The sequence below is a fragment of the Cupressus sempervirens genome, chromosome 6 (genome assembly GCF_028749045.1).
Source record: "Cupressus sempervirens isolate cs-2001-9-10 chromosome 6, ASM2874904v1, whole genome shotgun sequence".
NCBI lineage: Eukaryota > Viridiplantae > Streptophyta > Pinopsida > Cupressales > Cupressaceae > Cupressus > Cupressus sempervirens.
In genome coordinates, this window is record NC_143123.1 from 600,707,872 (window position 1) to 600,726,046 (window position 18,175).

The 18,175-nt window shown below is 36.9% G+C and overlaps 1 protein-coding gene across 1 annotated transcript in view; it reads left to right on the forward strand.

The window, feature by feature from the left end:
- Positions 1-17,903, forward strand: part of LOC149553674 (uncharacterized) — a 35,394-nt gene extending 17,491 nt beyond the window's left edge. The window contains exons 4-7 of the mRNA XM_089789062.1: positions 13,570-13,805; positions 13,948-14,862; positions 15,044-15,217; positions 16,965-17,903. Coding sequence (XP_089645188.1) covers positions 13,570-13,805; positions 13,948-14,820 — 1,109 coding nt within the window. The 3' untranslated portion in view covers positions 14,821-14,862; positions 15,044-15,217; positions 16,965-17,903. The remainder of the gene's footprint in view (positions 1-13,569; positions 13,806-13,947; positions 14,863-15,043; positions 15,218-16,964) is intronic.
- The last annotated feature ends 272 nt before the right edge of the window (positions 17,904-18,175 follow it).

The following is an 18,175-nucleotide window of genomic DNA, read 5'->3' on the forward strand; positions in this document are numbered from 1 at the left end:
AAAAATGCAAGGTGTAATCAAAGCCAAGGTCCATTTTGAATCAAAGAAGGGAGGTTGTGGCTTGGTTGTTGGAGAAGGAAGAAAACAATAGGCTTTCTGCTCTAGTTCAGCCTTGGAGACTCCAGATTTGCCAATTTCCTTCTCTTGTGTGTACCTTCAACCCTTTGGATGTTGCTCAGAAGGAGGCATTGGTTTTTGGGAGTAAGAGCAGAGGCTTGGATTAGGATTCCATGATGACTTGTAAAGACATTTCCAATCCTAATGGAAGCGGCTTATAAAAATAGGACAGGATTCAATGGTGGCTTGTAAAAATATTTCCTTCAGCTCATTTCTCATCCTGATGATGGATCACAAAGTGTGATCCAAAACGTTGATGCAAAAAAACAAAAACACCGTCAATTCCACAAACAACAGCTTACTATTTGATGGATTATGGAAAACTTATATCTTTAATCTTCAGCAAGAGAAAAGTTTTGTTTTGTTTTGCTATGTTGGTTGAGTTTTGGTTAGACTCCATATTTGCCGATTTCCTGCTCTCGTGTGCCTTCAACCCTTCGGATGTTGCTCAGAAGGAGGCATGGGTTTTTGGGAGTGAGAGCAGAGGCTTGGATTAGGATTCCATGACGACTTGTAAAAGCATTTCCAATCCTAATGAAGGCGGCTTATACAAATAGGACAGGATTCCATGGTGGCTTGTAAAAACATTTCCTTCAGCTTGTTTCTCATCCTGACGATGGATCACAAAGTGCGATCCAAAATGTTGATGCAAAAAAAGAAAACACTGTCAATTCCAGAAACAACAGTTAACTATTTGATGGATTGTGGAAAACCTATATCTGTAATCTTCAGCAAGAGAAAAGTTTTGTTTTGTTTTGCTATGTTGGTTGAGTTTTGGCTTGGTTTATTTCATGTTATTCAGGCAATCTCTTTAGGTTTCTTTTCTCTCCTTTGGACCTTTCCTTCTCTTGTCACCTTATTATTATATGCTTCTTGCATGATAGGCTTGTTGTAACTTGTTTCATTTATGTTTTAATATATATGCAACCACAACCTTGCTCGTGCCTTATCGAGCAAAAAAAAGTATATTATCATAAACTATCAATAAGAATTTAATTATATATTATAACTTATATAGAAATTTTAAATACGTATATCTAAAAGACACCATGAGATATTCGTCTCGAAGTACTTAGATAGAACAATAACAGTTTTGAGATCATGGATGTATTTAAGATTATTCTAAATTAAATAAATATAATCGAATATGACTAATTTTATAATATTCTTTCATTTAATGATCAAATAATTAAAAATATTTTTGTAGCTTACTCATTGATTGCCCATCACAGAGTGGAGTTGAATGGCATGTTATCAAAACAATGTTTAAAAGTATAATTGTATAGCCCACAAAGTGAAAACCATTTCACTGCACTCCTCGCCACTATAGTTACACATTTTAGCATAATTGTTTTAATTTCATTTATTATAATATATCTCATATATATATATATATTCAAAGTGCTACCTTACGGGGATAGCTTCCTTTATTTGTAAAAGATTTTTTCCTATTTATATTTACATAAATAGGAACAATATGGCTCCATAGCACTATTATAGAGCCAATATCTGATGCTAATGAGGAGTCTTGTCCAATTCTGATCCATAGCTAGTACATACCCCTTGTCCAGAGGTCCACGCATGACATCGATTTTGAGCCGCCAGATTTGTTATCGCCACTGTAATAGAACCAACCTCCATGTGCAAATGGAAGTGCTGGCACTGCCTGAAGCAGGCCCATACCAAACACTGCCTGAAGCAGGCCCATATTAGAACACACAAAACACTGTTTTGTCGTCTCCAACATCGACACCCTCTAGGCACGCATTGCATCCAGGGCCAATAAAAGATCCCAAAGGAGATATGTTCATACGTTAAAATCCAATTGAGCAAAAGGGAATGACAGTACAGTTTCATTCACAGGAAAATGATCAATCACCCAGATTTGTCTCTCAAGAACAGTAAGAAGACCCAGTCAAAGAGAATCTGAGGGATTGGTAACAACAGCTGTCCCTTGAATAACCCCAAAGTTTGCAGCTCTATTTGTGTCCCTATATATGTGAGGAATATTATTATCTCCCAGTTCTAAGAGTAAGCCCCTAGCAGCCTTCACCCAGTTGCTCAGCTTCCAATTTAGTGTCTCACCCTTAATCACAACTTGCACACATCTGTGAATCACCCACGATGTCCACAATCCGAAGGTTCTTTTACTTGCAAAGTTCCAGTCCCATCACCAATGCTTCAAATTCTGCTTCATTTTCCGGAGTCACACATAATATTTTTGAGGAAGCCCAAATAGATTCACCATTCTCTGATGATACAGCCAGCTCCAACCATCTCAGAGTTGCCTTTTAGCAGCCCCATCGTAATTTCTGTCTGTGCAATTCAGGACACTTCCAAACCACAAGCTTGTGATCAAAGTTATCAGTGTTTAGGGGAATAGAAGGTCTTTGGAGATCCATCCATTGCTTCTGAATCCATTCATCCCATCTAGAGAAAGTTGTATCCTTCTTAAACCTGACTTCAGCATTAGCCAACTCCAGAATATCTTTCCTGATTTTGCTCAATAAATTTTCCGGTTGCATTACTGACCCCTTTATTATCTATCTATTTGCTCCTTCTGGAGATTCCAAATGAGTATGGAAGAATAAATAACCCAAATAGAGACCCATAAGGATTTCCTTAGAGAGCAGGCCAGCCAAGTAAAAATTAGATCAAACACCTTTGACTTGGGCCTAATCAACAACCAATCCAAACATTTGGAGGCAAATTCACATTTCAAAAAGATGCGATCAGCAGTTTGAGAGTCTCTCTTGTAAAGAATACATCGAGAGGGGCTGTAGAAGCCAACACAATACAGGCATCTCATATGAAGGGCAACACATAAAAAGGCACCAGCTTTGGGAAGAACAGCTGGATCCCAACATAATACCAAGGTCTAGTAGGTAGACCATGTTGGACTAACCGCCAATGTTTCCCTTCGGGATTTGTGACATGGCTTAATTGTCTCTTGTGTTCTATAAGTCTAGTGGTTGTATCGGGCATTGATAGCTCGATCTTTTGGTGCAATGACAACTCTAGCTTGAAACAAGTGGTATTTGAGCTTGGTCATAGGTTCGAATCTCCTCGGGTAATGCTAAGGGGGGATTGCTGGACTAACTGCCAACATTCCCCTTTGGGATTCATGACATGGCTTAACCGCCTCTTGTGTTCTATAAGTCTAGTGGTTGTCTTAGCATTGATATCTTTTGGTGTAATGACAACTCTATCTTATAACAGACCATTCCTTTTCATCTCTAATTCTATACCCTAATGTAATTTTGCACTCCCCAAATTTGGTGCCACCAGATGATTTCATACTCAAGATCACAGGGAACACATTTGTGATTATCTAATTCCGATTTGAGAGCAAGTGCCAACTCATTCAGAAATCCCATATCAAAGGCATTCACCCACTTGATCCCTGATTTAGCCCTACCATCTGTTGATGTCAATTTTGTACCACTACATAACATATAAGAATTGAATACTTGGTATGGCATATCAAACACTAAACTGTCTCTTGAAAAGTAAATACTCATGAAGAACATGAGAAAAACTCTAAGGTTCCTTACACCTATGGATAATAACTCAGTTATATTAATGTGATTTGTTGGTTAATCACATAGGCAGGCGTACATCATTCATTCAAGGATGATGGACTTTTGCTGTGATGGTGGTGAATCTAGCTTTGCAATGTATATGAGTGCCAAATGATGTTGATGATGACGATGAAGGGAATGTCCACCAATAACGCTCTGATTTCTAACTTTCTTCTTGAGTGAACTCCAACTACTAAACTACTTGTTGCTTTACCTCTACTCCTAAGAATGGAAAGATTAGCAAATGAACGGGGATCACATTTGATGAAAGCTTACCAGTGGCTCTACCTCCACAAATGCAATGGTTCAAGGGAAAAAGACTAGATTACCACACAAGGCTTCCTAACCAGCCGCTAGGATGCTAGTGGCCTAGTTTATAGAGCCCTATCTAACATCCACTAATATCACCATACAACTATCCATCTACTCTTACTCTTAACAACTTTTTTGAAATAAAATCTACTTTAACAACTTCAATGAAATTTAACTCTAACTATTGGAAGTAGAAACCATGCAATAACACCTAGTGTTCTTAATCACCATGCAAGTCTGTTCTTAATCACCATGCAAGTCACAACAATGATAAGAGAAGCAATTTAAGCAACAATTTTCTTCAACCCTTTACAAATGAGAACAAATGGCCTTATATAGAGGCCAAAATTACAATCAACGGTAGAGATTAAGAGGCAAAATCAACGATCCAGATTAAACCCCAGAAACCCTAATTAGGGTTGTCACCGTATCGGCCAATGAGAAGACGCCACCTCATCAATGGACCAATGAAAAAAAGGAAAAGTGGCAACCAATGAGAAGGCACCAAAATGGTAGCCAATCAGAATCAGACACCTATCCTACCCAAAAGAAAGGAGAAATTGCCACTTGGGCTTACATAAAATGATCCTCTAATATAATTCTACCCTTTTCTTTCGTCCTTTTAGCGAAGGCAATGAACTTGGCTAACCTGTCGTTGACTTCCTTTATGGGAGGGCAAGGCATGTGCTTCATCTTGAGCTTAGTTGAATTCATAATGTTGCTTGCTACTTGCAGTGTCTTCTCATGATCCTTCCCGTATTCTATCGCATATCTGATAAAGGTATTGAGGGAGGCAAGGGTGCCAAATGCTTTTTCTTGACGACAACCTTCCCCACTCATCCAATCTCGGTCCGAGCTCTGCCTCATTGACGCTCTCCTCTTTGATATCTTCAAAATCAAGTGCAACCTTGACATCGCTCGACATGGTTGAAATGGAAGTGTCAATGCCTGGGTTGTGCTGTGCAATCTCATTCTGTATCTCTTCGAGTATCCTTAATCTGATGGTCAAGGCAACATACCAAGACTCCACCATACTCATTCCTCCTTCATCCACCAACTTGGTTCTTTCCAAATATCTCTTCGGTAGGCTGGGAATGGCTAAGTCCTTGACTGGAAGGAAATCCTTCCACTCCCCTTCAAATGTTTTGAATTTATCCCTAATAGCCACCAATGATTTGAATGTCGAGATAAAGGAAGGCAAGAAATTTTGCCCATCTTGAATTATATCACTGATCCAATTTTTGATTTCGTGCAGCTGAGCTGATATCTCTTCTATGTTGCTCCTGCTGTCTTGTGGAAGGGCTGCCTGATGCAATTGTTGGATAGGTTGGCAATCTCTCCAATATTTGTTTTTGGCCTCCAACTTCACAATCCTCTCGCTTGCCTTTCTCAGTCTTTCTCTAATTGAAACCATGCCTTCTTGGATCTCCTCACACTCCATGTCATCTGTGATTCTTCCCAAGTTATGCTCTACTATCTCATACTCCTAGGCTACAATCTCATCCACTGACTTGCTAACCTTTGGTATAGCAATTTGGAACTTTTCGGTGACCCTCATTATCGCTTCTGATTACCTTTGCCATCATTTTTGCAATTTGTTTCTATTTCTCACTATCTTCCTTTTCCACTAACCCTTGAATATCTTCAATTGTTCGGAAAGTCACCACCTCACCTCTTGGCATAAGCATTTGCCTTAACCATAGTGGTGTAGTGCATCTCGCCAAATCCGGATTCTGTTCAACTAGCAAAGCATCATTGACGGCCTTAGGCGCTTGGCTTAATCCTCAATATCAATTGGCCTATCCTCTTCTTCACCAGTGACTATCATATCATCCCCATGTTGGTTCTCCAAGAGAGGAGAGTACTTGGTACTGTCACTGTAACCACTTGATTCTAAATTAGAGCTCACCTCTACCGAGACCCTTTGTCCACTTGTATTAACCTCTTGGCTCCTAGCTTCAATTATGCTCTCCCTTGACGGTGCTGCATTATGTCTCTTTGTTGGAGGCTCTTGATGTTTGTTACTTTTCTCAACCTCCAAATTTCTCTTCTTGCTCTTAACCGTTCTTTGTTCTCGGCTACTGCCCCCACTTTTTTGTTTGACTGACTCCGCTGGACCTTCTTCCTCCGGTTTATCTTCTCATAAGTAAGGCGTACCTTTCAACTTTGTAATCGCCTTAACTTCTCATTGTACCATGACTCGGTGTGTAGTTCAATTGTCTTTGTAACTGCCTCTAAGGAAGGATCCTGATGATCATCCCAATTCACTAGACTCAACTCTGTTCCATCTACTGTATTATAATCTTCTCTTAGCACATTTTCATCATCTTCCAGCTGATTGGGAATATCAAGGCCTCTCCATTTGATTGCCCTCATCGTTCCCACTGACAATCTTGAGAAAGCTAGCTTCCTCACGTGAAAGTCATCCTATGCATTGGCCCAAAAATCTTCTATAGTAGGAGTATGTTTGAATGTGTTTTTGTGAGATGCCTTGATAAGGCCATTAGGATTGAATCCTCGTCTTGCTTTATACCATCCTAGATGATACTATTTTAACTCCTCCACAGCTGCAAAGGCGACAAGATTGGGGAAATTATCATTGCCTATTCCAAATGAGAAGGTAATCCCTGTCTCACCTTTAAGTTTCATCATCTTGTCATAATGCTCAAGTTGCCTAGCCAACTCCATCAAAATTATCCTGTCGGGTGGGTACCTTGAAAGTCTCTTCGGACAAACTATATTTCCTGCTACTCTGATATATGTGAATTGTGGAAATTGGATGAACCATCTCCCATACTTCTTTACTTTTGCTTTTGCTTTCGATGAGAGCCTCCTAGCAGGTGTCCCTTGTAATATTCTTATAGTCTTCATGGCAAAGGCATCATAAAACATCTTATAATCTTTGGTGTTGTGCAAATGAGGATGTGGATAACACTTATGCACCAAACATTGCCTTGGCCCATTGCCAATCACTCCTAAGGCCTTAAGTCTAGGATTTTCATAGTCTTGCAATCAGATAGAAAAGATAGGATCCCATGTAGAATTGCTTTTGATTTTGCACTGTCCTAAGTTGCAACTCCAAATTTTCACTTATAATTCTAGCCCAATCAAATTTTCTCTTTCCGTTTTCAATTTCATCAATAAAATAGTACATCCAGTTCTCGAATTGCATACCTTGAGCCATGCCCATGATCCGGTTGAGAAGCATAATAAGGTCGCCATACTTTGACTTGAAATCTGACTTAGTGAGCTTTGATGACTTGGTAACTCCCTTCTTGCTTTCGTGTAACCAATTCTGCTTTAAATAAATGAAGTATGCCTCCTGATTATCCTGAAAGAATTTGGTTGCCTGATCCATCATTACCATTGTCATGCCTTTATGCTGGGGACTATTGAATACTTCTTCGATCACTTGTCCGTTGATGTTAGCCAACACTCTCTTCCCTTCATAAAAAATGATGGACTTGGTAACAATATTCTTTGCCATGGGGGATTGTCCTTCCTTCAATCTATCCTTCAATTGTATCATGTTCACCGTGCCGATATTGGTATCATTTATTCTCCTCACTTTCGAGAAAAAGGTGGTCTTAGGGATCATGTCTTCCTTGTCTTTTTTGGTATTCGTTCCCTTTGGGTTCTTGCTTGCACTAACATCTACCATCCTTAACACTTACTTTTACCCCTTCGTTCTAAATGATATGGACTGCAGTTATCAATCTCCAAACTTCTTTCTATTGATGGAATCTAACTTATTTCTACCTCTCCAAATCCTACTTCTACACTTATCAATCTCCAAACTTTAATCCTAGGGGTGGGACTACCACTAATTTTTGCCTCTTTGTTACCTTAGGATGGACTACACTTATATCTCCCAACTTCAATCCTAGGGTGGTCTAGCTTATTTCTGCCTCTCCAAGAGTCCTATTATGAAATCTACACTTATATCTCCCAACTTCAATCCTAGGGTGGTCTAGCTTATTTCTGCCTTTCCAAGTGCCCTATCATGAAATCTACACTTATATCTCCCAACTTCAGCTTATCAATGGAAATGATGAAGTGGTGGATGAAAAGTGCAAGAAGAATATAAGGGAAATGAACCAAGCAAGAACAAGGAATAAAATCCGCTTTTAAAAGCAATATTCATCTTTAAAAATGAATTAGAATCTTACCTTAAATCTGCCTTCGACCAACAATTGGGCCTCTTCAAATTCAGATATGATCTTAGAAATTTCAATCCTTCTCCAAAATCTGATGCCCTAGCAAATGAATTGCTTGCAAAAATCTGCCCCTTTCACCAAATTTCGACCTCCTTGCCAAAATCATCCGGAAAATGCAAAAGAAATCAGACCCTAAATTGCCTTGCCTCTCCACCAAATAAAATTACCATAAATGGAGAAAAATTCGTTGCCTTGGGAGGAAAATCAGACCTTTAAAAATCACCCAATCTTGCAAAAAATCAGATCTTCATCTCGAAAATTGCTTTAGGGCAGAAATCGCCCAACCAAGGAAGAAATCGCTACCAAGGAGAAAAAAATTAGACATCCCAAAATTGCTGCCGAGGACAAATTTGCCCCTTTGGAAGAAAATCACTCAACCAAGCAAGAGGACTTAAGTGGAAATGAATGAGGAAATAAGAGGGGGGAAGCCCCTTCTTATATCCTCCTGTTGACCTCCAGAGTGGGCTGACCTGCTTGGAGGGAAACAAAAAATTCAAGTTAAACCCTCAAAGATGGCCCAGATTTAAATGAAACATTAAAATAACTCAACCCCATAGCAAAATTGGCCCATTTAATTGTTAGTTTGATCCAGGATTGCAAAATAGAAACAAAGTAAACCTAGGAGATGTCAAAATTTTCATTTAACAACGTTTTTGCAATTAAAATATCATTAAAATTGGAATTAGCAAGCCAAAATCAATTTTCAATTCCAAATTACCAATTTCTTTTAACATTTTAAAAATCCCCTAGGCAAAATTTCGACCAAATTAATGAGATTATGTAATTTAATCCAATTTCAATTTTGCACTACGGTTTCAAATTTTTAATAAAATAAATCCTTTTCCTGGCAGTGGAATTCAAACTCTAAATCCAATTTCACTATCAACATTTCATCGAAAAATTTCAAGATTTCCAAAACAACTAAATCTAACAAATTCATTTTGAAAATGGTCAAGCTTACACAATTATATCAAATTTTTAAAATTCGTCTAAGTCCAAAATTTGCAAATTTGTCCTAGCAGAGTTATTTTAACCATCGAAAAAATGTTGTTGAATTCTGCTTGGCCTAAGGACAAAATTACATGTTCGGAAAAATTTAGTTTCGCATTGGGTGAAAATACAAAACAAACCAAATTCCCTCTTGGCTTGAAGGCGTCCAATGTGTAAAAATTGTCAATTCAAAAACCTCTAGACCACTCCAAATCTTGCTAAGGCAACGGAAAAATTCCCACCACTCGTGAAAATTGCCAAGGCTTGCCCAAAAAGGGGGGTCCCCAAAAATTTTGGGGCGATGGTGTCACAACACCATCCTTCTCCAGTAGTTATATACCTTAGTACCAAACCTCAAAACAATCTCGTCCAAATGATTTTGAATGTTGAAAATATCAATAGTGCTATCTTACATATATTATAATATATTTGGACATATCTAACATGTAGTGTTTACATGGAGTAGTCAAACTTTGTTCTTGGAGGTAGTTTTGGCAAAAAGCATTCTGAAGTTCTTTAATGGAAATTTAAAGAGTGGGGGTATTATTTTCTTTTTCCTTATTTAATCTAGCCATAAAAGTTTAAGCTTCTTTTATTGTTTCTTTCATTAATCGCATTGCTGGTATGGTGTCCACTTTTATAGGCTCCTATTTCTACACTTTATTTCTTTAGTCAGCTATGCATTTCACTAGATTATTATAGCAACTATATATCTCGCTGGTGTTTTTTTTTTCTGTATTGTTTAATAATTAATTCCTGTAGATAGAAATATATTTTTTTCTGTATGGGAAGTACTATTTGATCATCCCAATTAATGGAAAGTCTTCACCATTACCCATTTCTATAGAAACCTTTGTGGTATGAGAAACAATATTAAGTTTGAATTTCATTAATATTCATTAAATCTTGGTGCTTCTAACTACCTACCTTTGCCTAATTTTAAGTAAATATGGTAGTAACCTTATAACTTTTTCCGTCTCATTATTGGACTACACCAACTAATACATGAACTTGGGTGCTTAATTTTTCTCTGATTGTGTATGCTTTCACCTTCATACATGAGGGACAAGACACAGACATCTAACTGCATATTTTAAAGCTGTTTGATCTCACCCTTATGAAAATTAGTTTTTCAATCTGAATGAAGAATCAGTATTCATACCATTTGCTTCGTTTTTCTGTTTTATCCTAAAAGGATGGGACAGAAGTTGTCAGTATGTGTATTTGGGGAATGGAGAATTTGGCATGGAATTAGGGGAGACCATGTTTGTGAGAAGTTGCTTCAACTTTTCAAGTGTGACAATTGGGTGTTTGGGACTGTATTCTTGTTTTCAAAGGTCCAAGCATTATTGAAAAATATATGGGAAAGGGATTGGTGTAAATCTTTTTGATGGATCTGTGTGGTGCAGACAAAGAAAGAGAAACAATGACGATGTAAACAAATAAATTGAAAAAAATTGAGTTCCTTGATTTTAAAGAAATGTTGGTTGAAGTATGTGCACAGAGTTGTAAATTTGAACTGTTTGACTCTAGGAAACAATTTAGGTGAATGCACAGGATTTTGCATTATTAAAACATACAGAATAACAGGGGACTCGTGGAAAAAGACGAGCTCATTGTTTTGATAATTTAAATTTTGAAGAGCACACACCATTGTAACTTATCATAAATTGGTTTTCTGCTCTGGATCTATGTCTGAATGGGTTTGATGTAATTATATTCTTTCAATGATGCCTAATTTTAATTCTCTTCGCCAGTCCTTTTTCCATGACCTCTAATTTAGAAATACAGTTCAGATACTGTTTGTAGTTCCATGGCTCAATTCAAGTATCTTTCAAAATAAGGCCTTCTATTTCTTTACATACATGTAATTTGGCATTCTTGTCAGTGGCATTCAAGCTGTGCTTGAATTGGGGACTCTTGAGTTCATTGTTCTCTGATGGATTTGGGCCAAGAACACAGTCTCACAGTAAGTTGATTGGAATTTGATTCTCATTCCTTGCTTGTCTGAAGCATATACTATATGGTGGCTATATGTCAGAGGCTTTGCTGCAGGGTGAAGATACTGCCAAAAACGTTGCATATCCCTTTCTTGCATACCCTTATTCCATAAAGTTTACTAGCCAGGCATTTCTTTACAGTTGATACATGTAAGCTGTTGCCCTTATCTGCGATTCAGATGTTTAAATGAATGTCAGGCCACCTAACATTCATTTTGTTAATGTTTCTAACCAGTCAAATCGGGTTTTTATCATTGGATCTAAGATATAATTTATGAAGCCATTTATTGTGTTACCTAGTGAGATCCCCCCAACTTCCTCTTATTCAATCTTATCAATTATCTCATCATCTCTCTCCAGATCGGTGATGGGATAATACTCTAAGCTACATAATCGTTAGCAAGGCACTGAAGTTCCTATCAGGCCAGACAATTTTACTTCCATCAACCCCTCATATAAACTCATTTCCCTAAAGAGCAGTGCATTTGCTGTCTTTGTGGTATGCAACCAGAAATAGATGAGCATTCCTTTTTCAGATTATGCAGTTGACAATAAGTTTTAAAGTATGTACTCTTGCCTGAAGGTTGCCAGGGTTCTCATTGAGCCTACGTCCATATGAAGACTAAAATATAAGAATTCTCATTACGAAAGGAAATAAACACAGGTTTTAAAAACAATTCATTTGCCTCCTTGTTGCCTTCTTTATTCTGCATGCATGTGATGTATTGAGCAGGACCACTTGATACAGCAATCAAGAATAATCACAATCTGGCAATTGACTGCCCTTTATCATTAGTGCAGCAATTCCTCTGCTTTGATTGTTAGTGTTTTTGATCTTGGATATCAAGAGTGGCAATCTTTGGCTTGTGCTGCCTCCACGGGTACTCCTTTCTTTAAATCTTGTTTGTATTGGGTTACTCTGTCCATCCATTGTTGTCAACATTGCATATATTTCTTTACATCATCCTCTTATCTTTTGCCATCGCTAATAGGCGTTAGTCATGTTTTTATTTTATACTTTTGAATGTTTTAATGTTCTTTATGACTAATAATGAGTAGGGTTAGGGACCATAGGTCCACAACTTTTGACAAACTGCCAGCTCTTGTTTATATTCCACTCATGAAGTCTGGGCCTAAAAAATAAAAGTCTAAAGTTTAAGCCACCTTCACCTCCCAGACCCAGACACAGAAACCTATTTGCATTAAAATTAGTAAGTGTTTTTATGAACACAAGAACTTCGATTGAAATCCAACAATTCTTGCAGGCAGGCTAGGGGAATCAGAATTGCCAGATACTTTAATTTCCATTGAGATACACGTCTACATATCAGATATGGATATGTTTATTAGGGATATGGTGTGGGTACTGTATCCAGACACATCCATATATGAGCCTGTATTTGGACACTAATGATACAGTACCGCATTGATTGGTTCTGTATCCAGTTCAGGGTATATAAAAAGTATAATTTTTTTAATAAAACAATGGAACAAAAATAGAAAATTTGTATGTGTGTTGCACTTCACTAAAGGCACAAACAGACTATAAAAACATAAAATATTATAAATTATATTCTAAAATGTATATAAACAAACACAAATATTTTGTTATACTCTTAGGATGTATATTTTTTTGAAATTGCTATATCCAGCCGTTTCTGTATCAGGAGATCTTTTAAATTTGTGATATCCATATTTGATAGTAATACCAACACCATATTTGATATTGATGCCAATACCATATATAATTCCATGCAACTATTGCTTCACTTGATTAATAATGCTACTATTCTTCCTTCCGTGAGAACTCCTGGCACTTGGTCACCAGGAATTTGCATAGTCCTTAAAAGATTTCCTTGTTCAATGATGTAAAGAGCTTCAAGCCAAAGATGCCATCAAATAACTGCCTTTATAGATAAGCAATCATGTGGTAGAGGTACCACAATCTAGTTGAGTTTTATTGAGGAGGATAACACAGGCTACTCTTTCCAGTTACAATTCAAAGGAACTTCGGAAAGGGTTCCTGAACCAGTCACTGATGCTTTTGACATGATCTTTGAATTTAGGCTTCCCATAAAAAGATCAAAACTGACAGTCACAATCCACATGCAGGGCCCCTCTCTTAAACACTAATAATTTCACACCTCTCCTGTTGATTTCACCGGTATACAGCATCACAGGTTAAACTTTAAAGGTATAATGAAAAGAATACAAACCTTCAGTCTCATAAGTTAAGACGATGGTGGTGAAGTGTTATGGTTTAACTTTATTGGATGGAATGGCTTCATATTTATTCTGTTCAAGTGTTTGATGTCTTTAATTCTTACTCGTATTTTGGTGTTTGGAAAACAGGTGAAGGCTTAAGTGCTGAGCTTCTGGAGACCCTTATTAAGATGGCACCAACCAGAGAGGAGGAAAAAAAGTTGAAAGAATATACTGGTGATATTAATAATCTTGGGCCAGCAGAGATATTTCTTAAAGAACTATTGGCTATTCCTTTTGCCTTTGAACGGTTTGATAAGATGCTCTACATGGAAAATTTTAAAGAAGAAACCAATTATATCAGGAAATCATTTCAGATATTAGAGGTACATTCTAATTTCCTTTCTTGATGCTAATTGATTTACCTTGGTAGATGAGAGCTAGCATGCATGGTAAATTAGGAAATACAGAGAGATGCAACTGGGTGAAGCTATAACTGATAAATCATCCTCGTTTCATGGTTTACAGGCAGCATGCAAAGAACTGAGAAGCAGTCGTCTGTTTCTGAAGTTGCTAGAAGCAGTTTTAAAAACAGGTAATCGCATGAATGTTGGTACTATGCGTGGAGGTGCTCAAGCTTTTAAGCTTGATACACTTCTCAAATTATCAGATGTCAAAGGTACAGATGGAAAGACAACTTTATTACATTTTGTTGTTCAAGAGATTATAAGAACAGAGGGCATACGTGCTGCACGTGCGGGTCAACAATCCGGTTCAGATGCTACTAATTTGGTAGATGATAAAGACAACAAGAAAGCTGGTGGGAACACGAGTTTTGAGAATAAAGAAGATTATTATAGAGCAATTGGTTTGCAGGCTCTTGCAAACTTAAGTAATGATTTATCCTATGTAAGGAATGCAGCAACAATTGATTCTGATGCGTTGACTAGTTCTGTGTCAAAACTTGTTACAGGGCTTAACAAGTTGCGGTCATTTTTGCAAAGAGACTTTGCAAGTCATGAAGTGCCAAATTCTATGCAACAAGGAAACTTTAATCCATTGATGACATTGTTTGTGCACCAGGCAGAGGAGGAGATTAGTCAACTACAAAGTGAAGAAAAGAGAGTCTTTTTGCATGTGAAGGAGATAACTAAATATTTTCATGGAAATGCAGTAAAGGAGGAAGCACATCCTTTTCGTATTTTTGTGATCGTGCGGGACTTCACTGGGATGTTGGATCAAGTATGTAAAGAGGTTGGCAGAATGCAGAAGCAAAATCCTCCAACATCATCTCAGAAAGGGTCTTCCTTATTACCTGTTCAGAATTTACCGCGCTCCCTTTTTCCCAATGCTTTTGATAGAAATGCAGATAGTTCTGATGAAGATGCTACATTTGAATGATGACTGCCAGGTGCATCTCAGTAATCAGAGTAACTTCTTCAAGTAAGCACATCTTTCTTTTAATTTCCTCTTTTATCGTGTATGGTGTCAACTCTAGTACATGACATGAAGTCCGAAAGTTCTTCACAATGCATAACTTTATGAGATACATGATTATTTGCTACTTTTGTTCACGAATATTTTGTCTAAGAACCCCATAATAAAACTTTGCTTTTATGTGCAGTGACCGAAAAAAATGATTGGTTATACCCATGTTTTGGGGTAGAGATGGTCACTAAACACCTCTCTATCAGAAGGATTTGTGAAGGGTCTAGAAAACTTGCTCGTTGTGTGAATGCTACTATACTGTTTTGCACTTCCATTGGAGGATGTAACAGTTTATCAGCAGGCTTTCCAGGTATGGACATGCCTGATTGCTGTATATGAGTTTCCCTTACGAGATTCCTCTAAATGGGCCCAGAATTTAATTCCATTCCGGTACTGTTCCAGTTCTGATTCTGCTTGGATTCTGCCTGGGTCCCTCACAGGCGACTGGATTCCCTACGAGTCCCGCAGAATCCAGCTGCCTGTGAGGGACCTGGGTGGAATCAACAAGCACCCAAGGCTGTGGGTGCCCAAAAATGGGCCTTACATGCCATTTTTATTTATTTTTTCAATCTAAAATCTTCTAAAAGCTTAATTTCGATCATAAAATCCTTGTAAATTGAAATTTTGATTGTGTGATGACATTTTGAGACTTTTGCGAAGTATGAATGTGATATATGAGGATTTTTATTTATTAATTTTATCGACAATTATGGATTTATGAGTATCATGCTTCTAAATTATTATTATTAATAATTATTTGTTTGAAGTTTTCAACCAATGATGAATGAACATTGAACATGTATGCACGAAGCTATAATGTATATATAAATTTATAATTGTAGTAAATCAATATGTATATATAATTAATATAATTATATATATACCTGTAGTACCTAAACCAAAATCTTTATCAGAACTAGGTTCAGCAACTTACGAACTTTCTGTTTTCAAAACTTAAACCATCTCCTGTACAAACAAAGTTTCTGTACAGTTGACAGCAATGAATTTGTGTTTTCAAATCTTCAAATATCTCTTGGACAGACAAATGCTTGATTTTAAATTGTCTCTTTCTTGAGATCATATGCAAGTGTTCTATTTTTTAAAATGAATTAAAGCTCTGATTTCTATGGAATACTGAGTATGAAATGTTTTTTAAAATTAAACCTAGATGCATTCATCTTTGTGTTTCTTTTGTTTAGAGCAGTGTAAAAAATGCATCTTCTGATGACTGATTACCTCGGGAGAAACTATTGATGTTATGATTCTAATAATACTTTCTTCTTTTAGTATCATGTTTATTATAGTCCCAAATAATATTCCACGCCCTTGAATATTTACCTATTCAATTTGTACTCCACACAACATTCTGCCTATATGACTTGCTGCAACCTGCCCCTTGTAATTTTCATTTTCATTCATTTAGTGAAATACGTTCTAGTTTATACTAGTCATCGATTCTCAGCATTTTCTGTACACTGATATAAAAAAAATGTATTCAGCCACTACCATGGTATGTCCCATTTGGAAGGTGTTTTTCCAGATCCAGTTTGCGTCATCAAAATAAAAAAGAGTTGTAGTTATCATCCCGTGTTCATAACATACATCTTTGTAGTTATTCCTGTACATCTCTTTTCTTATTTGGGGTATATAAATTATGTCTTTCTTTGCATGCTTATGTTGAAATCTGCTTGTTTCTTCTCTGGGGCATTAAGTTGAATGAAAGTATCAGTGAGATTTGTAGTTTTTCATGTAGATGTTTGAGGTGAGATGATAAAATTTTAGTTTGAGCATTTTTCAATTGCTTTTTGATGTTTCATCAATCCTGGTATAGAAGTCAGGTCAAAGGCTTTCTTGACTTCCAATTCTGTTTAATATAAATTTTACTCATTATGTTGTTATATTAGGAAGCGGATTGGAAATTTCTTCATGTCATTTGATGAATATGAAATTTAATGTATGCTTGTTTACTTGAAGTGATATTGCATCTATGAGTTAAAGATTGTTTTGCTCCTTTAGCTTCTCAAAGTTGGAAGATAATCTGATGCTCAGTTTTGCAGGTCAACGTCGTTATATTGAAAAATGAAACTCAAGCTGAGCAGTAACTATTATTTCTGGCTCTGAACTTGCTCAACTGTATGTAGATGAAGTTTGATTTATGATCTTTGTAAACCTTGCTCTGGCAGCACTGGACATTTGATAGTGCAATTGATACTGAGTTGCAGATAGTCAGCAATTACAAGTCTAAGGTTGAATCTGAGTTTTCTGCTATACAATCATCAGTAATTGGGGTATTAAATTACAATTTTTGATCATTTGGAAAGCAATGGAAAGCAATGGAATATCATTTAGAGGTTTGCAACAGTCCATAGTGAATGGTGCATTGCCAACAGTATAGAGCCATCCAATGGTAAGCAAATTATCGATCGTTTTGATGTCAGTTATCGTGTATCATGTCATCTTTAGTATGATCATGGCTTCATTGAGCTGCTTAGCTGAGACGGCTTTTTGGGGTTCCTGCAACATGTCCTCTTAATTAGAGACATTAACCATTCTATGTATAGTAATCAGTTGGATGCTCTGTGATTTTTATCTGTTGTATATGGCAAATGATGTACATGAGGTTTTTGCTAAGGAGGTCTTTTAAGATGGTAACTTGAAGAGAATGCTTTACAGTATCTAGAAAGGGGTCGAGATGTGAGAGTGGCCTTAGGTGGTCATATGTATGTCGGCCATTCAAATCAGGATATTTGTCTGCATGATAGCTATGGAGACCCCTATTAACATGAATACTAAGTGACCAATCAGATGGCATGTAAAAAAAGACATGGGGATATATATTCATTTATTGGTGCAAGAGGTGTGGTATGTTTGGTGATCACATTTTTGGGAATGTGCACATGTTGAGTTGGTCTAGGATGCATCTATCAGGGAGAAAGAAACATTTGTGTAGCTTATTAAATTGAAATTATACAAGATTGCAATTTTTTACATCTCAACATAGAGTTTCCTTGGTGATTTGCTATTCCAAATCATTTGCTTTATTATATTCCTTGCAAAATGCTATAAATTTGTGGAAAGTTTTCAACTCTCTTGCATATGCCTCGTTTTCATTACATACAGGATACAAAGTGCTTAAGAGTTTGTTATGGATCCATAATGTGTAATAGAATTTTAGTTGGCTACTATATTGCATAAAAATCCTAGTGATTCGTTCCACTGATTTATATATTTTTGAATCCTTCAATGCTGTTTTGCATTGAATCTAACA